This window comes from Mauremys mutica, chromosome 16 (assembly GCF_020497125.1).
Source record: "Mauremys mutica isolate MM-2020 ecotype Southern chromosome 16, ASM2049712v1, whole genome shotgun sequence".
Classification (NCBI taxonomy): domain Eukaryota; kingdom Metazoa; phylum Chordata; order Testudines; family Geoemydidae; genus Mauremys; species Mauremys mutica.
Window position 1 is genome coordinate 1,206,348 of NC_059087.1, and position 24,326 is coordinate 1,230,673.

The following is a 24,326-nucleotide window of genomic DNA, read 5'->3' on the forward strand; positions in this document are numbered from 1 at the left end:
TTGTGGTGTTGGGCCTGTGCCGCAGGCGCAGTATAGGTGAGGCTGGGAGTGGGGTTTTGTCCTTCTCCCTCCTCCTCACCCAGGCCTTCCCAGCTGTGTGTGTGAATGCAGTTCCACGGGGGTGCGAGAGGGGGAACATGCCCCTTGGTCGTCCAGCTCATGTTTTGGTAACAAAGTGCTTTGCTCTCACCCTAGTGCTCCTGTCTCTTGGGCTCAGCTGACAAACTGTTTCCTAGAGGTCCTGGAAACATGGGAAACCGTCGGCTGTTTCACATGACTGACTTTGTCTTGTTTAGAGCAGATGGGGCGTTCCTGGGATTGGCGTCACACCCGATCAAATAGCCCAGTTACAGAATGGCCTTTGAGTGGCCATGAGCAGCCACTAAGCACCTCCTCCTTTTCTTTCTTCCTGCAGTTTTCATACTGTGCTTCCCTCCTGCCCTTTCTCTGGCAACAGCCCCACTCTAACTCACCTCACAGGGGTTCACGTGTCCCTGCTGGAGTCTTCCCAGCAGAATGTCCAGGGCCACTCCCTCTATTCAGAGTGTGATCTTTGGGTGTCTCTTCTCAGGACTGGGCAGCACCTTGACTACAGTGTACTAGTGACTATCCAGGACAGTGGTAAATTGGGTGCGACCCCACCGGCTGGGAATGTCAGCCAGAAGGTGAATGGGTTGGTATGGAAGGGCTGATGTTTATTCTGTCATCCTCAGCTACATCAGGTCTTGGTTCAACTCCAAGCAGGAGAGAAGGAGCAGGATTTCTCCTCTGCACCGATACAGGTCTCCATCAGTGTCCAGCTCTGGAGGCTTCCTGGATGCCACGAGTTTCTGGCAGCCTTAGGTAAGATGTTTCCTTGTTTTATTGCTGCTGTCTGGTGTGGCCATCCAACACCTTATACTTCACAAGCACCTTCACTGCTTACACCATTTGGTATGTAGGACATGATGGCCCATGCTCATTGCCTGGCCCAGTGAATCCTTCTCCAGTCACTGTGAGCGGAGATTGCTCTCCCTGTTTGTTTGCCACATGGAGAACTTTGTGTGTGTGTTACTCCTGGAGGCATTCTGCGCCAAAAAAAATAAAAATTCTGCAAATTTGGTCAAAATAACACTACATAATCACGCCAGATTCAATTATTTTGGTAATTTATTTCAAGATGCCTGTCAGCAAGTATGTCTATAACAATACAGACATACAAAAATTCCTCCAGGAGTAGAGTGTTAAAGAAACCCTTATGACAACCCAGTTCCTGTTTCTCTGCCCTCCTTCCCCCCCACACCCGAGCCCAGCCGCAGGCCAGATACCCACAACCCCTCCCCCCCAGAGCCCACCAGCAGGGGCCCTCTCAGTCAATACACCCGAACCCCCTCCCCCCCCCAGAGCCCACCAGCAGGGGCCCTCTCAGTCAATACACCCAACTCCCCTCCCCCCCCCCCCGAGCTCACCTGCAGGGGCCCTCTCAGTCAATACACTCGAACGCCCTTCCCCCCCCAGCTCACCTGCAGGGGCCCTCTCAGTCAATACACCCAAACCCCCTCCCCCCCCAGAGCCCACCAGCAGGGGCCCTCTCAGTCAATACACCCAACTCCCCTCCCTCCCCCCCCCGAGCTCACCTGCAGGGGCCCTCTCAGTCAATACACTCGAACCCCCTCCCCCCCAGAGCCCACCAGCAGGGGCCCTCTCAGTCAATACACTCGAACCCCCTCTTCCCCAGAGCCCAGGGATCCAGAGGGAAACGAAACAGCCTGATGTTCGGTTCCAGGCTTGCACAGAGTTTCCTGCATGCCCCCCTCTCCTTCCCTCAGGGCATGCTGGGAACTCTAGCTCCCTTCCCCTCTCCCTAGCAATGTCTTTTATGTGCCAGCTGGGCTCTGCTGAGTCCAGTGGCCCCTAGTGGTGGCTAGCAGCACTGCAGTCCATTTCTGTGTGGGAAGGGAAATTCTGTGTGCATGTTAATTTCTGCAAAATTCAGCATTGCGCAGTGGTGCAAAATTCCCCCGTGTGTGTGTGTGTGTGTCTTTCTTTCTGCACCCTAATACCACCTCATTCAGCAGGACCTGGGTTTTATTGACTTCAAGTGGCAACTTCCAGTTGATTTGAGAGCAGCCCAGTTTTGCCTGGGCCCTGTTTTCTGGCAAGGGTATGTAAGTAGGTAGTCAAAGAGAGGGTACCGCTGCTTAGAGGGAAATGGAGTGAAGAGAAGACCAAGATAAGTCACTGCCTTCCTATCTGCCCTCCAGCCTCATCCTTCCATGCGTCAGCTTCTCATGCCTTCTCCAGACTGCCCTGAACCCTCCCTGCACTGAGCCCCAAGGCCACTGCCCTCTCCATAGACCCACTGCTGCTACGATCCCTCTAAAAGATCAGCCAGTCAGTGACTGCTTGAGGGGGCACATGGGGCATAATTAGCACTGACGCTGTTTATAAATATCAGGAAAACATTTGCTAGTGTATAGATCTATAACATAGAACACATTGGGTTATTTTTCTTCCCTCCATCCTGCCCAGGTAAGCTCCTCAGGGCAAGGACCGTGTCTGACCAGCACCCAGCACAGTAAGGCCCCAATCATTAGTGGGACGCGTGGGCACTTACTGGAATAGGAATATTAAATACTAAGCAGGCAGCTACAGCACATTGGCACAGAGGAGACAGCACTGAGTGAGGCCGCTGCAAGGTCCTCATGTCTGTTTGCTCTACAGGGATTATGTGCAGAATCAGTAACTTACTGGGACCAGCTCAAGTTGAATCTTTGGGTGAGAAATGGTTTTCTGCTCTGTGTTTTCCTGCAGGTTTTGACCTTTGTGAAGTTGGGCAGGAGGAGGTGATACTGAAAACTGGGAAACAAGCTAATAGGAGGACCATGCACTTTGCTCTCCAGTCCCTGCTGGCACTTTTTGGTAAGGCTACCTGCTGTGACATTATTTGCTCCTGCTCCAGCTGATGGTTGCAGGATGATGGTATCTAATGAGGTGGAGTATTATTATCTTTTGCACAAAGGAAAGCATCTCACACAGTTGCTGTGAATTTTTTTGCTCCTCTCGTGAACCGGGGTGTGTGGCACTTCCCAAGCCTGTGAGTGGTCTGCCAGAGAGCTCCCTCTGTGATTAGACAGGCCCGAAGCAGGGCAGCTAGCTCTCCACCACTGCTCTGACTATAAGACTCACTGCAAACATTGAGAAGTGGGGACTTGAGGAGGAGAGGGAGTTTATTTGGCAAATTTTATGAGTGGGGTGTCTGAGGCCCAGGGTGGTGCACTGAACTAGGCATAACATGTGGGGGAAGGGAACACTTAATGGGCAAGGATTGGGCAGAGGATACGGGGTGTGGATGAGCAAAAGAAAATCTGAAGAGATTTCTGTCTCTCCGAGGAAAATTTGGGAGATGGGTTGGTCACTTCCATCTCTAACTTCTATGATTCATCAAGTCACTAGTTCCCCTGGAGCTAAATCTCCTTTAGAGTAAAACTGAAAGGCATTCAGCTCTCTACAAACAAAGAGCGGCTGTCAGTCAAGCGAATATGGATTGTGTCCCTTACACAGTTCAGGGGCATCACCCATTTTCTACTACTCTGTCGTATGAATTAGTGCTGGGACAGCACTGAAGTCCTCTATTCAAATAAAACAGAGACCATAAGGGCAGTATGGACTGTCACCTGTCAACATGCCTCAGCTACAATCTGGAGAGATGGCCTCAGTGATGAGAGGGGAGTTTAGCTTCCGTCAATTGGCCTTTCACTCAGCTAAGTCTGCCAACAGGGCTGCAAACTGCGGTCGTATCTTTTTGTGCTGTGGATACTTGTAGACCGGGACCAGGATTGAGCTCCACCAAATACCAGCTCATTCCTGACCTGAGCTGGCTTTGACTTGGTCTCCCATCAGTGCAAGGTTTGATATTTCGTAACAGTCCCGTGTTCTGTCGCTCTCACACTAGTGCCTTGTGCGCCTACGATGGCTGCAAACTGGATTTGTTCTCATTCCCTTATGGTACCGTATAGGACTGAGGCAGCTAGAGTAAGGTGACTGCACGAGTAGCATGTTTAGATCTTTGTCCTAAGTGAGCCTGCCATAGCCATGGTCCTATGACCACAGCTGTAGAGTGCTCAGCAATACTCTTCTAACCCTCTGATTCCATGAGTCAGCACTTCCCTTCCAAGCATCTCAAAATGCTTTTAAATGTTAATGGATTAGACCTCACAGCACTCCTGCAAGAAAGGGGAAATACTAGGCTCATTTCATAGACAGGGACATCGAGGCACTGAGGTTTTGTCTTGCCCGTGGTCACATAACCAGTCGATGCCAGAGTTAGGAATAGAATTCAGGTCTGCTGGCAGCTGGAGTCTTATATAAAGAGATGATTTGGAGGACTAAAATATCAACTCTACCAAGTTATTTTCTGGTAGAAGCATTGAGTTTCTGCATGCAGCTTTCCTGGGATGCATACATTATGTTTCTCACATAATTAGCAATTGTGTAGTGGAAGCAGCACTGGAGTTGTTAAACAGATGAGACTAGATCATAGCAGTGAGACTGAGTACACATACTGTACTACTTGCTTTCATTGTAATAAATGCTGTTTTCATTTATTTAGATTCTACAGAGTTACCCAAACGTCTTAGCCTGGACAGTTCCTCATCACTGGAATCACTGGCTTCTGCTCAGTCCATTTCCAACCCAATGCCTTTGGGCTATCAGAACCCTCCCTTCTCTCCTACTTGTCCAGACAGTATTGCATCAGACGCCATTTCTGTGTACAGCCTGAGCTCTATCGCTTCTTCAATGAGTTTTGTTTCCAAGCCAGATAGCACATCAGAAGGTGCAGGGCACAGGGGGCGACAGGACTATGAAAGGCCTAAGAATGTCTATCCGCAAAGGTCTTCTGTGCCACGGAGCCAACTGTCTCCACAGACCACTGCTGCAGCCAGCAAAGACAATGAGGAGTATGAAGGATTTTCTATAATCAGCAATGAGCCTATGGCAACTTATCAAGAAAATATAAAAACAAGATTTTCCCCTGATCACAAACAATCCAAAACTGGTCAATCTGGAGGGATTAAAGTTTCTGTCAGTTCCAAAGGGAGCATAAGTACCCCAAATTCCCCTGTTAAAATGACTCTTATTCCCAGTCCGAACTCACCTTTCCAAAAAGTTGGAAAACTTGCAAGTTCTGATACTGGAGAATCTGACCAATCTAGCACTGAAACTGACAGCACTGTCAAATCCCAAGAGGAGAACAACCCGAAGCTCGATCCACAAGAGTTGGCCCAGAAAATTCTGGAGGAGACTCAAAGTCACCTTATTGCTGTTGAACGTCTTCAAAGAAGCGGCAGTCAGATGTGCAAGAAGAACTCGGAAGATGGAGCAGCAGCTGGTACTTCTGTATTCAGAGCCTCAGAGACCAGCGCGTTCAGTAGGCCACTGAGCTCTAGTCAGAGGAGTCATCCTTCACCAGTTACAATTAAACCAAAGCCTCCAACAAGGAGCTCGTCCCTTCAGAAAGTGAGTTCCGGATATAACAGCCCCACAACATCGGAGATGTCCAACAAAGACGGCACAGGCCCATACAGTGGGCAGCCTTCTCCGAGTTCTGACTCTCATGGCTCGTTAACTGAACACCCTCACTTTAAACTCAAGTACCCTAGCTCTCCTTACAGCGCTCATATTTCTAAATCTCCCAGAAATATCTCCCCAAGCTCAGGGCATCAGTCTCCTGCAGGAAGCACCCCCTCTCCTGCGCTCTCGTACTCCTCAGCTGGTTCCGCTCGCTCCAGCCCAGCCGATGCCCCAGATATAGACAAGTTAAAGATGGCTGCCATCGACGAAAAGGTGCAGGCCATCCACAACCTGAAAATGTTTTGGCAGAGCACTCCTCCACATTCCACAGGCCCCATGAAGATTTTCCGAGGAGCTCCCGGAACAATGACTGCTAAGAGAGATGTTCTCAGCTTGCTAAACTTATCTCCACGGCACAGTAAAGACGAATGTGCAGACAAGCTGGAACTTAAGGAGTTGTCTGTTCAGCAACACCTTGTTTCTCCACAAAAGAATCCTCCAAATGGACACAGGCGCCCTGAAACTACCAATGCAGTGACTTCATCCCATTCTCCACCTTCCAATAGCATTCCGGGAACAGTACACCCCTTGAGGCTGCCATCTGGGAATGGTTATAAATTTTTGTCACCAGGGAGATTTTTCCCTTCCTCCAAATGTTGAAATGTCTTTTATACCAGTTGATTCAACTTGCAATCACATAAAGGTTCTCGGTATTTGCTTCTACCCACTTGCCTTGATCAATACAAAACCACAGAATATTACCCGAGAAGCCATGGTCACACCCATGATTAGCAGTGCGGAGTAATGAGACAAATTAGCCTGGCACAGTGAATTGCGATGTATGACAAGGGCCTTATGCAAATAGGTTTCAGTTCCTCTTGTCAGTACTTTGGCCAGATGCACCTGATGACAGTTTTGTGTAGCATACACAGCTAATTCTGTGCAGCAGCAAATCCAATTAATCTGTATGTCTGTTCACAAAATGTTAGCCTTTAAACCACCTACATGTATTTCTTATGCTGAAAGGATGTTTACAGTTGGATTTTTATACACAATTTATACATATCCAGGGATTGGGGAAGGAGGTGAGACGAGGCAAATCTTCCATTTTATGCCACAAGGATGATGCACACAGAGCAGAAGTACAAGCCATTGCTTTTATGCTTCCAGGGGCTGCGCAGGGGGAGTAGATGATAATGTAACTAGGTGAAATTGCTGTTAGCCAAATGCAAGCATATTTGAGAAAATGCTAGCAATGTACAACTCCTTGGCAACATTGTATTGGCGGTTACAACACATCATTCTGGTGCTGTGCTGGTGACATGCCGATAAAGTAGAAAGGGATGTTCCATTCTTAATTCCACTTTCAATTAACTTTTTCTGAAGAAATGCCTTTTAGGCTGAAATTTCCATAGATTGGTCTGACCCCAAAAGAACATTTTGGTAAGTAATGAACAAAATCCCATATCTGAGTAGCGTAAGAGTGACAGATGCAAGTTCTGGTTTTACAAAGTGGTACCTTTGTTGCACATAATTTTACAAGGGTAAGTTTTTCATATCAGCAGGTAGCTAGTCAGTACAGAACTTTTCTGTTTAACTCTGAAAATGAGAGGCAGATGCCCAGTGAATGTGAGAGGGTTACGCAGTGTGCAGCTCCTCAGCATGCGGAAATCGGATATTGACATGTGATCTAGTGATCACATGTTCAAGGAGCTCTCTCCATTACTACTAGATCTTCCCAAGTCTCTTCCCATGGAGAATCCCACAATCCCTTTCTCTGTTATGTTGCTTTCAGGGCCAATATATACAAATTAAATAGGTCTGTGTCTTTATGCAAACAGACCGCACATGGGATGGAAAGTGCAAACTGACTGCACGTTAAAATCTATGCACCTGGGTCTGTTAAAGCCTTCTCCCTGGGCCAAGTGGGAAAGCCAGGAGCACTCCTGCAGCTAGGAGGGGAGGACAGGCTGGGCAACAGCCATCACACAGTGAGGCGGAGCTAAGGCAGTTGGGAATCAGGCTGGGGACACTTGTTTTTAAAGAAGGTAGTTAAATACAAACCACAGAGTTAATGTAACAAAGACTGAATTTACATGCACTGAAACCAGGATATACATAGCAACATGAACTCAGCCACACTGCACATCTAGCTCAAAGCAAAGTATTACACAGGCAATGTGCTGTGAGAGTCTTAGAGCAAGGAACAAAGTGAAGGCACCTGGCTTCTGCAAAAGACTCTTCCCCAATTCACTGTGAGACTTTGAACTAGTCACTTCACCCCTCTGTGCCTGAGCACCCCCATCTGTCAAATGGGGGTAGTAATACTTACCTACCTACCTCACAGGGGTGTTGTGAGGCTTAATTAATTAGGCCTCGGTTTTTAGTTAGACTTCAGCTCAGCTCCTGGTGTGCTTTGTAGTAGAGGCCTATCTACATGACTTGTGGGTGCAATCAACTGGCTAGGCTTCTAGCTAGGCATAACTGTAGTTGCATAAAATTGTGTCACCCGGCCCCTTTTTGAAGCTCTAGGTCTTAACATTTGTGATGATCTTTGAAATCCTGGATGAAAGGTGCTACAGCAGAACAAAGCATTAAATTCTCCCAATTTAATGTTACATGGCTGTAATATAAAATACTGGCCCTGATTAGCATTTAAAAACCCTATGGTTTGGAGAGGAATGTTTCACAACTGCACAAGAAACTAAATGCAAGCACTACAGATACCATATGTCAGGGGATGTGCATGCAGATAGTTAATAGAGAGAGGGATGATCATGAAACCTTCAGTGCAAAAGACCAGGAAGAGCTTAATGCTCCACTTACACATATTAGAAAATGTGGCAAAACAGTAAGCTAAATCTAATACTATTCTTAGTCGATGCAAATTATTTGGCTGTTGCATTACAGCTTCCTATGTGGGTGATTGTAATATGTTTTATTGGCCCAACTTCTGTTGGTGAGAGAGAGAGAAGCTTTTTAGCTACACAGAGCTCTTCCTCGAGTCTGGGAAAGCTACGAAAGCCAGGTCTACACTACAGCCCTATATTGGTATAACTACCTCACACAGGGGTGTGAAAAATCCACACTCGAGAGACATAGTTATACCAACCTAACCTTCCACCCCGTCGTAGACAGTGCTATGTCGATGGGAGAGCTTCTCCCATTGACAGAGCTACCACCTCTCGGAGATGGATTAACTGTGCAGATGCGTCTCCTGTCAGCGTAGGAGCATCTTCGCTTAAGCGCTACAGAGGCACAGTTGCAGTGTTTTAAGTGCAGACCTAAGAGTATGACAGCTAAATACAAGATGGACTAGACAGTTTAGCATAAGTAATGAGCACATATTTTAAGGTATTGTTCATGGTGAAGTGGCCCATTAACAACCTTTCCATCGTAGCACAAAAAGAGGGGTTAGTGGGTTACAGATGGTTGTAATAAGCCATAAATCCAATGTCTCTGATCAGTCCAGGATTTTTAGTGTCTAGCAAAGCTTTGAATTTAATCTTCCAGGCTTGTCTTTTGAAAATGTTGTGCAGGTTTCCTTTGAAGATGAGGATGATAGGTCAGATATAGAGCGATCCCTTTGAAAAGTGTTCACCCACAGGTGACAGGTGTTTTTTGTCCTTTATCATTTTCCTGTGTGAGTTCATTGAGGAGCATAGTGATTGTCTGGTTTCATCCACGTAGTTGTTGTAATTATTATTAAGGCATTTAGTACATTAGATGAGGTAATTCAAAAGATGAGCCTGGGACCTTAAATTCATGACGTTCCTAGACACTGAAAATACTGGTCTTAAACAGACACTGGATTTGTGGCTTATTACAACTAACTGCAACCAGATTACGTCTACACTACAAATTACTTCAGTATAATTTATGTGGCTCAGGAGTATGAATAATCCACACCCCTGAGTGATGTAAATTATATCGACCTAAGCACCGGTGTGGACAGCGCTATGTTAGCGAGAGAACGTCTCCCACCTCTTATGGAGGTGGAGTTATTAAGCCCATGGGAGAGCTCTCTCCTGTTGGCTTCTCCTGAAGTGCTACAGCTGCATCTGTGCAGCTGCGCCGTTATAGCTGCTGCAATGTAGACCTAGCCCCAGGATGTGGGTTTTTTTCCACACCGGAGCTACAAAATTTTACCGACGAAAGTGCAGTGTAGACATAGCCTTAGTACCTTTCCCAGACCTGAAGAGCTCTGTGTAGCTTGAAAGCTTCTCTCTCTCACCAACTGAAGTTGGTCTAATAAACAATACTACCTCACCTACCTTGTTTCTCTAATATCCTGGGACTAACACGGCTACACCACCACTGCCTGCAGCTTCCTATGTGACAGTTTGGCCCGAGGGGTTATCCTTTCTTCATTAGCCCAGAAGCATTAGAATAAGGGGAAGAAGTATGTCAGTACAACAGCTAAGAAATTTTGTAAATGATGACGATGTTGATACAAATAAATTTGGCCACATTTGTTCAAGCCACTGAGAGACCCCATAGGTTCCACTCCAGTTCTAATCAACTTTACCATTTTAGTACGACATCTTAGAAATATCAAGATTGGAGGTGGGCAGCTTTTCATTTACATAACAGCACATACGCCCTGCTGTGCTGCATGACATGCCAGAAATCCCCCCTATATATGTTCCATACATGGAGCTATAATCATACAGAACTGATACAGTTCAAAAGCTGCCATTTTGGTACAGCCTATTTTCACACCTCCAGTGGGCTTCTTACTAGCAACTGAACTTTCAGAAAATCTGGATCAGTAAAAATGTATTACAGAGGAAAGTGATTAGGGTGCAGAGAAGAGGGAAGTTCAGTATTTGGGGAATTGGTGGTGTATAAATATGAATGATTTTGGGATTGCATTTCTGTGGACACATGGCACTTCTACTGGTTTTACTGAGAGCTGTGAACATCACACACTTCCTGCCTGCTCCTGGGCGGGAGACACCTCACAAACCCTTACACCTCACTTCCCCGCCTCATAGATGAGAAATGATCAGATTTGCCATTTATGTGTTAAAATTCAGGAAGTAAAAATAACCCATTTTTCTCCTTTTGATATTAGAATCCCTTCTGTGGAAGTTACATGCATTTGTCGTCGTATTTGTGCATGGTACAAGTGATGACACTGCTTAATACAGTGAGCAATAAGAACTAGGTATTATCCACTTTCACGATAAACCTCCCACATGCAAAAAATATCCCAAGGCAATAGAATATATTTTGCCTAGTATGTTTTACTGTGTGAAATACTAATTGTGAATATTTTGTTGATTGTCTTTAGATAAATGGAAAGAGCCAAAAGTCAAATTCTGTCCTGATTTCATAAGGTGGCCTGAACTAGCCAGGTGCTGATTCTCCTTTTTATCAGGTCCTTATTTAAACAAGGAAACAAAAAGGTTCATATTGAAAAACTGTTGAGGTAAAGGTAGCTAAGGGGACACTCCAACCATGAATCCTACCCCTCAGCGACATTTCCCTTCAACTGGTACCACTTTTTCACTGAACATCTGTTTTAGGTTGTAGGGTAGGTACTAAGCTTGCAGAAAATCTGCATGCCCATTTAAGAAGCACTGGTCACTTGAGGCTGGGTGACAATGAATTTGAGCGATTTCAGTAAATATGGGAATACTGTAATGCATCTATTCTGCCTTGTTGTCCAGAAAGGCTGTACATGTGTATTGTGAACTGGGCCCTTATGTTGCAGAAATCTTACAAAAGAACTTTGAAGATGGTAACTCAAGGAGGACTAGTCAGCTAAGACCCTTCTCCCATGCAGCAGCTCTTTAGCACTCACTCTCCTTGTATGCAGTATTAGCCATGTTTGGCCTATATGGACTTTTTTGTAAATTAAAACTCTGTTTCCAGACAGCATTAAACATTTTATATTACAAAATTTACCATGTAAAAAGAATTTCATATTTTTATTGAAATTGCTAGGGCATTTGGCCTTCTTTCTTTGTGATTTCAGTGTCTATTAAAGCATGAGTTCTCTCAGTACTTCAGTGTTGTGTCCTAGGATCACATTTCTAATGGATTGTTTAGTCCTCTGACTTCCCTACACCAGATATCTGGCCATGGACGACTGCTAACTACCTTCATCCTCAGACTCCAAATAAGACATTTGTCATGCAATAATTTACATGCTGTGGCTACGGAACATCAGCGGCCAGTTCCAACACTATCACAACTGCGACTGTCTACTAGTGTGGCAATGGGAGGGTTAGTGAGTGCTCCCTTTGCTTCCTGTTGTAGAAGACAGTACTCCAATCAGAAAGAGAAGTAATGGTATGGACACTTCCTCTTCCACCAGCAGGAGATGGTAGAGCCAACATATGCACAATTTTCTTGTTTCTGCCAGCAGCAGTGAGAAGTGGAGGGGTGATAAAACCCTCGGACTCTTTGTCTGCTGGAGCTGTGGTACAGGGCAGAGTTAAACAAACTTGTTTGGTTTAAGCTAGACTTTCACCGTGATATATGTAAGGACAGTTACTGCTTAGATGCTGTGACGACACGGGCAGCAGGCAATAAATAGAATTTGCCTTTTTATTGTATGTAAGGTGTGTCTGTGGAGCCTATCGCTCAGCTATCTGTGTGATCTCTAGTTGTACAAGCAGAACAGAACATCTATGGGGCCTATCGCTCAGCTATCTGTGCGAACTCTAGTTGTACAAGCAGAACAGACTGTAAGAGGCCTCGCCCAAATACCTGAAACACCAGGCTTTCTCACCCTCAGGGTCTCCAATACCTGGCAAGAATTAGCAACTTAACCTGTGGTAGCATTGCTTGGACAGGCTGCTTGGTTACCACTTAACTCCACCTTTTGGAAGGAGCTTTCCCAGGAGCGAGTTCTGATTGCACTCCTGCCCTGTCAGCCAAGCACCATATTTCCATGGTGATGAGCAGAGTGTTAACAATGGGATAGATAGCTCCTGTTGTTTCCTATTGGCCTGCCTCATTCTTGTTCCTAAGTTGGTGGCACCTCACGGATGCATAAGGAATACTGTGTCTATTCCATTCAGAGATGTATTTTTAGAGTGCCCACCACTGCAATATCTCATTGTACCACTGGACAAACACCAGGGCTTTGGCTAAAAGTTTAATATCTGAATTGGTCCAACTACATTTCATGGGACAAAAGTAGATGATCAGGGACACTGGCATTTAGACAAAAGCCAGTGCAGCCTTTCTCAGAATCTGACATACAGTACATTCGCCTGATGTACTCTGTGCATCTGAACCACACACCTCAATGCTGTAGCCTATTTGCTGAAACATACAACTTTAGTCTTTTGACATAAAAGGGAAAATGGCTACATTTAGAAAATGCTACATTCTTATTTACAGTCAATTATATGACCATATTTGATGTTATATGGTAATAAACCCATCCTTTTGTCTTGGAAGCCAATCATCAAGAACACACACAGTAGCAGGATTAGTGAAGGCAGGAAAGCAGAATTCTTCCTTTTAGTGGAATACTGATCTCTCTATAGTCTTGTAAAGCCACCAGCTTCCATGCTGATGATCATGTTCAAAAGGTGTAAGAATAATATACCTTTTAGGCGGATGGTGAGCCGGGCTATGAGCCCAATGTAGTGTCTGAACTTTAAATGTGAATTTCCAGTCTTCTAAATGCTCAGCTATTTTCAAACACTAACTTTGAGATTGTTATAAAAGTAATTTTAGATTCACAGTTTGGTGTATGAAAAGTCCAGAATTTCAGACATGCCTGATACTCTGTAGCAACTCCCAGTTGGGAGAAACATCATTAATTTTGGAAATGCTTCTTCCTTCATTGCAAGCAAGTGAGAAGAATTTAATTTATCCTCCCTTTGTGTCTGGGTTTGCAGAGGCGAATGCGTTTGGCTCCTCTGACCTGATGATTCTTTTGCACTGCTTATGTGGGACAAAGGAGCTGGAATCTGGCCAGCTGAGAATTCCCCAGTGCTCTCAGCTGATACAGAGCAGGCTCATAGGTGAACCATCCTGGCCATTGCCCCCTTGTGTTCCACTCCATTCGGCCAATTTTCAGCCGGGCTATGGTCGCCTGGGGGATAGATGCTACTGTAATAAATTAGAGCAGCCACTAAGTTGCTCCAACTCAAGCCAGGCCAGAGCTGACACAGACCTGTCCACAGAATCAAGGAGCCATAACCTGATCCCAGACAGCAACCACCACAGTTCTTAGTGTAGGTGAAAATCTGGCCTAATATACCTATTAGCAAGTTTTTTGCAGGGCTCACAAAATGAGAAAACTTTCCATTTGTTTAACCTTTAATAACCCATACACACAGGCTTGTAATCACGTTGTAAATCTGCAGTAGGATATTTCTACTAACTTCTCAGTTTGCAGATGAAATGTGTTTCCGTCTCTTGGAAGGTGCAGATTCTGCTGCAAATAGCCTGGAGCCATTGAGGTGCTAATACCTTTAAAAATGTTAGATCCACAATCAAGAATGGCAAGCCCAACCAACGTTATTTTCATTAAGAAACTGAAATCCCTACGGAGTCAGCAGCTGTATACGCAGCTACAGCAGATAAGGTACTGAGTCCACATCCGAGTTGTGGAGCCTACAGGCTGGAGCCTGCGTGGGAGGGATAGCTCAGTGGTTTGAGCATTGGCCTGCTAAACCCACAGTGGTGAGTTCAATCCTTGAGGGAGCCATTTAGGGATCTGGGACAAAAATCTGTCTGGGGATTGGTCCTGCTTTGAGCAGGGGGTTAGACTGGATGACCTCCTGTAGCTAGCTGGGTAAACAAAAGACAAATGGTGTCCATATGTGGGGAAAGTTGCAACAGCAGACCACAGTCAGCCTACATTCTGAAAACCACATAAAGGAAAATATTAAAAGCTTGAGAGCTTAATGCAGCCCTTGCTGGGCACTTTATCGTTCTCTTAGCCTTCCAGACAAAGTCAGTGGGATGTATATCCACAACAGTGTCCAATGGTATGTCTACACTATGAAATTAGGTCGAATTTATAGAAGTTGATTTTTTCGAAATCAATATTATAGTCAATTGTGTGTGTCCCCACTTAAGACCATTAACTCGGCAGAGGAATAGTGGGGGGAGGGATAGCTTAGTGGTTTGAGCATTAGCCTGCAAAACCCAGGGTTGTGAGCTCAATCCTTGAGGGGGCCATTCTGTGTGACAACCCTGTAAGCCATGTTGTCAGTCGCCCCTCCCTCTGTCAGAGCAACAGCAGACAATCATTTTGCGCCTTTTTTTCAGTGCAGACGCCATAGGACAGCAAGCATGGAGCCTGCTCAGATCACCGCAGTTATGAGCACTGTAAACACCACATGCATTATCTTGCAGTATATGCAGAACCAGAACCTGCACAAGCAAAAGCAGGCGAGTAGGTGATGGCAGGGCGGTGATGAGAACATGCACACAGACTTCTCTCAAAGTACAGGCCCCGGCAATGTGGACATCATGGTGTTAATGGGGCAGGTTCATGCCGTCGAATGCCGATTCTGGGCCCAGGAAACAAGCACAGACTGGTGGGACCACATAGTGTTGCAGGTCTGGGACAATTCCCAGTGGCTGTGAAACTTTCGCATGCATAAGGGCACTTTCATGGAACTTTGTGACTTGCTTTACCCTGCTCTGAAGCACAAGAATACCAAGATGAGAGCAGTCCTCACAGTTCACAAGTGAGTAGCGATAGCCCTGTGGAAGTTTGCAATGCCAGACAGCTACCGGTCAGTTGGGGATCAATTTGGAGTGGGCAAATCTACGGTGGGGGCTGCTGTGATCCAAGTAGGCCATGCGTGAGCTGCTGCTATCAAGGGTAGTGACTCTGGGAAATGTGCAGGTCATCGTGGATGGCTTTGCTGCAGTAGGGTTCCCTAACTGTGGTGGGGCGATAGACGGAACCTGTATCCCTATCTTGGCATGGTGAACCAAGCCAGCAAGTACATAAACCGCAAGGGGTACATTTCAATGGTGCTGCAAGCACTGGTGGATCACAAGGGACATTTCACCAACATCAACGTGGGATGGCTGGAAAGGGTTCATGGTGCTCGCGTCTTCAGGAACACTAATCTGTTTAAACGGCTGCAGCAAGGGATTTACTTCCCAGACCAGAAAATAACCATTGGGGATGTTGAAATGCCTATAGTTATCCTTGGGGACCCAGCCTATCCCTTAATGCCATGGCTCATGAAGCCATACACAGGCAGCCTGGACAGTAGTCAGGAGCTGTTCAACTATAGGCTGAGCAAGTGCAGAATGGTGGTAGAATGTGCATTTGGACGTTTAAAGGGTCGCTGGTGCAGTTTACTGACTCGGATAGACCTCAATGAAACCAATATTCCCATTGTTATTGCTGCTTGCTGTGTGCTCCACAATATCTGTGAGAGTAAGGGGGGGATGTTTATGGCGCAGTGGGAGGTTGAGGCAAATCTCCTGGCCACTGATTATGAGCAGCCAGACACCAGGGCAGTTAGCAGAGTACAGGAGGGCGCAGTGCACATCAGAGAAGCTTTGAAAACCAGTTTCATGACTGGCCAGGCTATGGTATGAGAGTTCTGTTAGTTTCTCCTTGATGAAACCCTCCCCCCGCTTGGTTCACTCTACTTCCCTGTAAGCTAACCACCCTCCCCACCCCCTTCAATCACCGCTTGCAGAGGCAATAAAGTCATTGTTGCTTCACATTCATGCATTCTTTATTCATTCATCACACAAATAGGGGGATAACTGCCAAGGTAGCCCGGGAGGGGTGGGGGAGGAGGGAAGGACAAGGCCACACTCCACTTTAAAACTTATTGAATGCCAGCCTTCTGTTCCTTGGGCAGTCCTCTGGGGTGGAGTGGTTGGGTGCCCGGAGGCCCCCCCACCGCGTTCTTAGACGTCTGGGTGAGGAGGCTATGGAACTTGGGGAGAAGGGCGGTTGGTTACACTGGAGCTGTAGTGGCGCTCTGTACTCAAGCTGCCTTTCCTGAACCTCAGTCATACGCCGGAGCATGAGCAGTTCCTCCAGTAGCCTCAGCAGTGCCTCTTGCCTTCCGTCACCAAGCTGACACCACCTATCATCTTCTGCCCGCCACCTGTCCTCGTGTTCATATTGTGCTTTCCTGGACTCTGACATTGTCTGCCTCCATGCATTCTGCTGGGCTCTTTCAGTGTGGGAGGACTGCATGAGCTCAGAGAACATTTCATCGCGAGTGCGTTTTTTTCGCCTTCTAATCTTTGCTAGCCTCTGGGAAGGAGAAGATAGTGTGAGCGTTGAAACATTTGCAGCTGAGAGAGGAAAAAAAGGGAGAGTGGTTAGTTAAAAAGACACATTTTAGAGACCAATGGGTAGACTTTTACATGGTAAACCTTGCTGTTAACATTACATAGCAGATGTGTTTTCGGTACAAGGTCGCATTTTGCCTCTTATTGAGGGTATGCCAGTTTGGTGTGAGAGATCTTTTACGCAGGGCCGGGCAACAGAATTTGGCTTGCAAGCAGCCATGGTAAGACTCAGACTTTTGGCTTCTTTAACCTTCATAACGTGGGAATGGTTTCAAACAACAGCGCCATCATGTTCCATACCAAGCAGCCGTTGGGTTGGCCATTTAAAAGGAGGAGGGGCTGCAGTTTTCGGGTTAATGTGAAGCACAAACCCAACTAACCCCCCCACCCCTGCATACACACCCAATTCTCTGGGATGATTGCTTAACCCCTCCCCTCACCATGTGGCTAACATGTCTGTTCAGCCACAGGCAAACAGCCCAGCAGGAACGGGCACCTCTGAATGTCCCCTTAATAAAATCACTCTATTTCAACCAGGTAACCAGGAACAATATCACTCTCCTGAGGAAAACACAGAGAGATAAAGAACGGATGCTGTTTGAATGCCAGCAAACACCAGGACCACACGCTGCCATACTTTGTTATGCAACGATTCCAGACTACATGCTACTGGCCTGGCGTGGTAAAGTGTCCTACCATGGAGGACGGAATAAGGCTGCCCTCCCCAGAAACCTTTTGCAAAGGCTTTGGGAGTACATCCAGGAGAGCTTTATAGAGATGTCCCTGGAGGATTTCCGCTCCCTCCCCAGACACGTTAACAGACTTTTCCAGTAGCTGTACTGGCCGCGAATGCCAGGGCAAATTAATAATTAAACAAGCTTGCTTTTAAACCATGTATAATATTTACAAAGGTACACTCACCAGAGGTTCCTTCTCTGCCTGGCGGGTCCGGGAGGCAGCCTTGGGTGGGTTCGGAGGGTACTGACTCCAGGTCCAGAGTGAGCTTCCTTGCTGTGAGCTATCTTCAACCTCCTCCTCATCATTTTCCTCGTCCCCAAAACCCGCATCCCTGTTGCGTTGACGGAGTCAAAGCACAGGGGTGGGGTAGTTGTAGGGGCACCCCCTAGAATGGCATGCAGCTCATCATAGAAGCGGCATGTCTGGGGCTCTGACCCGGAGAGGCCATTTGCCTCTCTGTTTTTTTTGGTAGGCTTGCCTCAGCTCCTTAAGTTCCACGCGGCACTGTTGCGGGTCCCTGTTATAGCCTCTGTCCTTCCTGCCCTTTGAGATTTTTTCAAATGTTTGGGCATTTCGTCTTTTGGAATGGAGTTCTGATAGCACGGATTCATCTCCCCACACAGCGATCAGATCCCGTACCTCCCATTCAGTCCATGCTGGGGATCTTTTGTGATTCTGGGACTCCATCATGGTCACCTCTGCTGATGAGATCTGCACTCACTTGCAGATCGCCATGTTGGCCAAACAGGAAATAAGATTCAAAAGTTCGCGGGCCTTTTCCTGTCTACCTGGCCAGTGCATGGGAGTTGAGAGCGCTGTCCAGAGTGGTCACAATGGAGCACTCTAGGATAACTCCCGGAGGCCAATACCGTCGAATTGCGACCACACTACCCCAAATTCGACCCAGCAAGGTTGATTTCAGCACTAATCCCCTCGTCAGGGGAGGAGTACTGAAATCGATTTTAACAGCCCTTTAAGTCGAAAATAACGGCTTTGTCGTGTGGACGGGTGCAGGGTTAAATCGATCTAACTCTACTAAATTTGACCTAAACTCGTATTGTAGACCAGGGCCAAGAGACTCAGATGGGAGGATCTTCTTTGTGGCTTTGAAATCTGAAATCTCTTGCTAATATGTTTCCTTTAAAGCCTGTTCTACCACAGGCCTCTCTAGATCAGGAAAATGAGATATGTTTAGCACACTTGTTAATTAACATGTTTTAAAATACACGTTGCACTTTGTAGGCAAAGGCAGTGGTGTTTAAAAATATGTTAGCTGGTCACGGTCAGTGTACCATCTTCAGTGCTGTGGGAGCTGGTTCTAGGTTACCACAGGCATAGGTGCCGACTCCATGGGTGCTCCAGGGATGGAGCACCCACAGGGAAAAATTAGTGAGTGCTCTGCACCCACCGGCAGCTCCCTGCCCCGCTCCAGCTCGCCTCCGCTCCGCCTCCTTCCCTGAGCGTGACACGTGGCTGCTTTTCCCCCCTGGCTCCCAGAGCGGCGTGCTCAGGGGAGGAGGCAGGGCCGGAGTGGGGATTTGGGGAGGGGTCGGAGTCGGGGCGGGGACTTTGGGTAAGGGGTTAGAATGAGGTTGGGACAGGGGTGGAGTCAGGGCAGGGGCAAGGGGGACACGAGCACCCACCGGCCCCATGAGAAGTTGGCGCTTGTGACCACAGGGGACTGACAGTGCAGGAGGAAAGAGGCCTTCGGGTACCCTTTACCACTCACTCTTTTATATCTGAAAGGGCTGGTTAATGGATGATAGCATTAAAGAAAGTTACTGCACTTTCTAGTGCCTGGGTGAGTGCAGCAATTGGAGCTTAGCAGGATTATATGAGGAAAAATGGGCCTAAGGACTCTGATTTGGGTAATTAACGTTCCAAGTAGGGCTGTCAATTTATTGCAGTTAACTCATGCGATTAAGTCAAAAAAATTAATCACGATTAATTGCACTTATAACAATAGAATACCAATTGAAATTTATTCAATATTTTTTGAAGTTTTTCTACATTTTCAATATTGATTTCAATTACAACCCAGAATACAAAGTGCACAGTGCTCACTTTATATTATTATTTTTTATTACAAATATATACACTGTAAAAATGATAAACAAAAAAAATAGTATTTTTCAATTCACCTCATACAAGTACTGTAGTGTAATCTCTTTATCATGAAAGTGTAACATACAAATACAGATTTTTTTGCATAACTGCTCGCAAAAACAAAACTGTACAACTTTAGAGCCTACAAGTCCACTCAGTCCTACTTCTTATTCTGCCAATCGCTAAGACAAACGAGTTCATTTACTTTGACAGGAGATACTGCGGCTTGCTTCTTATTTACAGTGTCACCTGAAAGTGAGAACAGGGGTTCGCATGGCACTTTTGTTGCCAGCGTTGCAAGGTATTTACATGCCAGATATGCTAAACATTCATATGCCCCTTCATGCTTCAGCCACCATGCCAAAGGACGTGCTTCCATGCTGATGAAGCTCGTTAAAAAAATAATGCATCGATTAAATTTGTGACTTACCTCCTTGGGGGGAGAATTGTATGTCCCCTGCTCTGTTTTACCCACATTCTGCATACATTTCATGTTATAGCAGTCTCAGATGATGACCCAGCACATGTTCGTTTTAAGAACACTTTCACAGCAGATTTGACAAAATGCAAAAAAGGTACCAATGTGAGATTTTTAAAAATAGCTACAGTACTGGACCCAAGGTTTAAGAACCTGAAGTGCCATCCAAAATCTGAGAGAGATGAGGTGTGGAGCATGGTTTTAGAAGTCTTAAAAGAGCAACATTCTGATGCGGAAACTACAGAACCCAAACAACCAAAAAAGAAAATCAACCTTCTTCTTGTAGTGCCTGTTCATGTCGATTCCAATCAGGTGTGTGCGCGTGCATGGGAACGATGGTCAGAAGATTTTTCCCTTAGCAGCATCCGTCGGGTCGGCCTGGGGGCCCCCTGGAGTCGCACCCTCATGGCGCCTAATATATAGCCCTGCCGACCTGCCACCCCTTCAGTTCCTTCTTACCGCCAGCTGGCGCTTCCCTTGGCTCTTACTCAGCAAGTTTCTTCATTATTCCATGTACATAGTTAGTTGTTAGTAGTACTCCAGTTAAAGTTTAGTATGTTATAGTAGTTGCGGTTTATTCCCCCCCACTCCATCCCCAGCGCCGTGGCATGCCGCTGTCTCCCGGGATTTAAGAACTGCATGGCTTGCGCCAAGCGCATGTGAAGAGTGACCCGTGCTCGTCATGTCTTAGGTGCCTGGGGGAGACCCATCAGAAAGATCATTGCAAGATCTGCTGTGAGTTCCACCCAAGAACACGTAAAGAATGGGAACAGCGGCTGAAGGTGATCCTCATGGAGGCAGCCTTGTGCCCCCATTCTGACCCGAGCTCGAGAGACCCGACCCCTACGGTGTTGTCCTTGACATGGAGTGCCCTGGCACTGAGGAAGGACTCCTCCAGGGACACTCAGCACCGCCACGGCTCCTCACAAGGCCCATCTGATAGTAGGCACCGCTCCCATTCGCTGGTGCCTCAAAAGAAGAAAAAGCTGGCTACCGTTCTCCGGCTAAGCCTTGAAAAGTGTGACCCCAGGCAGGCCACTCCTCGGCCTCTCCTTCCAGGGCTGTGTTGACTCCTGTCCATGTGAGGCAGTCGAGTCCAGCACCTATGCAGCAGCTTCAGCTCCCGTCCACGCCAGAAGCGTACCAGGCCACCAGAGATCTCCTCCACTTGATGGCACCGTTCTCAGCGCCGACAGAGCCCCATCCTCCAGTGCATTCTAAGGGAAAGCCTGCTATGATGTCGAGGCACTCCCCTTCACTTTGTCCATTGGCACCTACACGCTCCGACAAAGAGACTTCCCACTCCCAGAGCTCCTGACGTTTGAGGCACTGAGGATCGGCTCCTCCGTGGTCTTCAGTGTCTGAGACCTCAGAGTTTGAGCCCGACTCCTATCGCTCAAGTAGGAGCAGAAACCGTAGAGTGAGGTCAGTCAGAGACAGAAGGGAGCATCAGGCATGGCCTCCACAGTGGCAGAACCCGCCTCAGTGGCCCTTCAGGACTCTCTGGGCTTATCACCACTGCAGGGAGGAACCCAGGGCCCACACTCAGTGACGTCTTCAGTCACCTCTGCCACTTTCATGATGCTTTCTGCTGTGCATACGCACCTGGCGCCTTTCCCTCCAGCACTGTCATCAACTCCAGCACTGTGCTTGGCTCCAACTTTGGCACCGGCCTTCGCAATGGCGAACCACCTGTCTCCCACGCCTGCACCGTTGTCGACATCAACCTCGATGCAGGCACCTACAGCCCAGGTGCCAATGCAGATGCCTGGCCCCCCCCGAGCCTGGCGGCTCCTGTGAGTGTGCCAATGCAGCTCCCTCCGGTGAGACTGATGCCGACGTTGGCCATGATGCCTACGGCCCCAGCACTTTCATGGGCAACACCACCTCCAATGCTGCCCCGGGAGTCACGTGACCTAGGGCAGACAGCAGGGAGCTTCCACCACCAGCACACGCTTCCTCCCCCTCATCGCCAGACGAAGCATTGGCAGGGACGTCCATAGCTCCTGCGTTAGAGGACAAGAAAGTTCTACAGCAGTTGCTCCGCAGGGCTGCCCAAGGTTTGGGCATCAAGGCCGAGGAGGTAGTTGAGGACACGGATCCCATGGTGGACATCCTAGTACTGTTGGGGCCTTCACGGGTAGCATAACCCTTCATAAAGAGAGTGGTGGACACCACCAAGACTCTATGGCAGATACTGGCATCTCTGCCACTGACTGCCAAATGCAATGAGCGCTGGTATTTCATCCCCTCCAGACGCTTTGAGCATCTCTACGACCATCTGCCTCCGGACTCGCTGGTCATTGATGTGGCTAACTAGCAGAAGAGACAAGGTTTCCAAGGTCCTTCCCCAAAGAATAGGGATGCTAAACGCCTGAACCTTGTGGGTAGAAAAATCTATTCCACTGATGGTTTACAACTCCGTATTGCTAACCAGCAGGCTATTGTGAGCAGGTACTCCTATAACACCTGTGCTTTCATGGCTAAGTTCACGGAGCTCGTCCCTTCGGACTCTTCGTCAGAGTTCACCGCCTTAATGGAAGAAGAGAAATTAGTCTCCCACGCTTCACTGCCGGCAGCCTTAGATGCTGCAGACGCTGCCACAAGAGTCATGGCGACAGGGGTGGCTATGCGGTAGGGGGGCCTGGTTGCAAGTCTCAGGGTTACCCTACGAAGTCCAACAAACAATTCAGGACCTCCCGTTTGAGGGTGAGACTCTGTTTTCAGAGAAGACGGACAAACGACTCCACAGCCTAAAAGATTCCCGAGCCACCCTCAGACCCTTGGGCTTGCATACCCCCGCCACACAGCAGAGACAATTCTGCTCACAACCTCTTCAAAGGTTCCAGCAGCAGAACCGCCAGGACAATTCTAGGAGGAGGAATGGGAGCGGTAGGTGAAGGCAACATTCCTCCGCTAATCAAGGCCAGCCCAAACCACCTCTGGCCCTAAACCGGCCTTTTGAAGGTGCGGTTGAGGACAGCGCACCAGACCAGAGACTGGATTCACCCTGCCTTACCTTTTCCTCCCTACTATCCCCTTTCTACCATGCATGGTCCCGTATAACTTCGGACCGCTGGGTGCTTCGCACGGTAGAGAGGGGATACTCCATTCAATTCTGTGCCTTCCCACCCTTCCCCTCCCCTTCCCTGTCCCTCTTCAGGGACCCTTCTCACAAGCAACTTCTCATTCAGGAGGTGAAGTCACTTCTAGTACTAGGGGCGGTGGAGGAGGTTCCACTGGAACACATGGGCAAGGGTTTCTATTCATGCTATTTCCTAATACCAAAGGCCAAAGGCGGCCTAAGGCCTATCCTGGACCTGCGCAACCTCAACAAGTTTGTGAGGAAACTGTGGCTCCGCATGGTCTCCTTGACCTCCATTATCCTTTCACTGGATCCAGCAGACTGGTATGCTGCCCTTGACTCGAAGGACGTGTATTTTCACAATCGGGCACAACCACAGAAAGTTCCTCAGGTTTGTGGTCAACGGTTCCCATTACCAATTTACTGTCCTCCCTTTTGGCCTGTCAGCGGCACCTTGAGTCTTCACCAAGTGCATGGCAGTCGTTGCTGCCTTTCTGCAGAAACATTAGATACAGGTGTTCCCATACCTCAACAACTGGCTGATCAAAGGCCGATCCAGGGCTCAGGTGGCATTCATTAGAGCCACCTTTGAGAATCTGGGCCTCCTACTGAACAAGATGAAATCAACTCTGTCCCCGGTCCAGAGGATAGAGTTCATAGGAGCAGTTCTGAACTCAACCCAAGCCAGAGCATTCCTCCCGCAGGCGAGATTCCAGGCCCTCGACGCCATAATCCAGGGACTCAGACAGTTCCCCACCACCACCGCGAGAAATTGTCTCAAACTTCTCGGCTACATGGCAGCCTGTACGTACGTGGTTCAGCATGCCAGACTCAGGCTTCAGCCGCGGCTTGCATCAGTGTACAGACCTGCCAGGGACAGCTTGGACAGGACTGTGACCCTGCCTTGCCCCATCCTTGACTCGCTCCTGTGGTGGACAGACGCTCAGCAGGTGTGCTCAGGAGTCTCCTTTGCTGCCCCACAACCATCCCTGACGCTAGTGACGGACGCGTCAGCCTTGGGGTGGAGAGCTCATCTGGGGGACCACAGGACTCAGGGCCTCTGGTCACAGACAGATCTCAGTCTTCATATCAGTGTCAGGGAGCTCAGGG

The 24,326-nt window shown here is 47.7% G+C and overlaps 1 protein-coding gene and 1 long non-coding RNA gene across 3 annotated transcripts in view; one reads left to right on the forward strand and one right to left on the reverse strand.

Moving 5' to 3' along the window:
- TTC28 (tetratricopeptide repeat domain 28) overlaps positions 1-9,086 on the forward strand; it is a 480,542-nt gene extending 471,456 nt beyond the window's left edge. For both annotated transcript variants that reach the window (XM_044989608.1, XM_044989609.1), the window contains 3 exons: positions 714-843; positions 2,794-2,901; positions 4,592-9,086. In XM_044989608.1, the coding sequence (XP_044845543.1) occupies positions 714-843; positions 2,794-2,901; positions 4,592-6,213 (1,860 nt within the window). In that variant the 3' untranslated portion in view covers positions 6,214-9,086. The remainder of the gene's footprint in view (positions 1-713; positions 844-2,793; positions 2,902-4,591) is intronic.
- The window catches only part of LOC123350831, a 63,898-nt gene that overhangs the window by 14,163 nt on the left and 25,409 nt on the right, over positions 1-24,326 (reverse strand). The window lies entirely within an intron of this gene.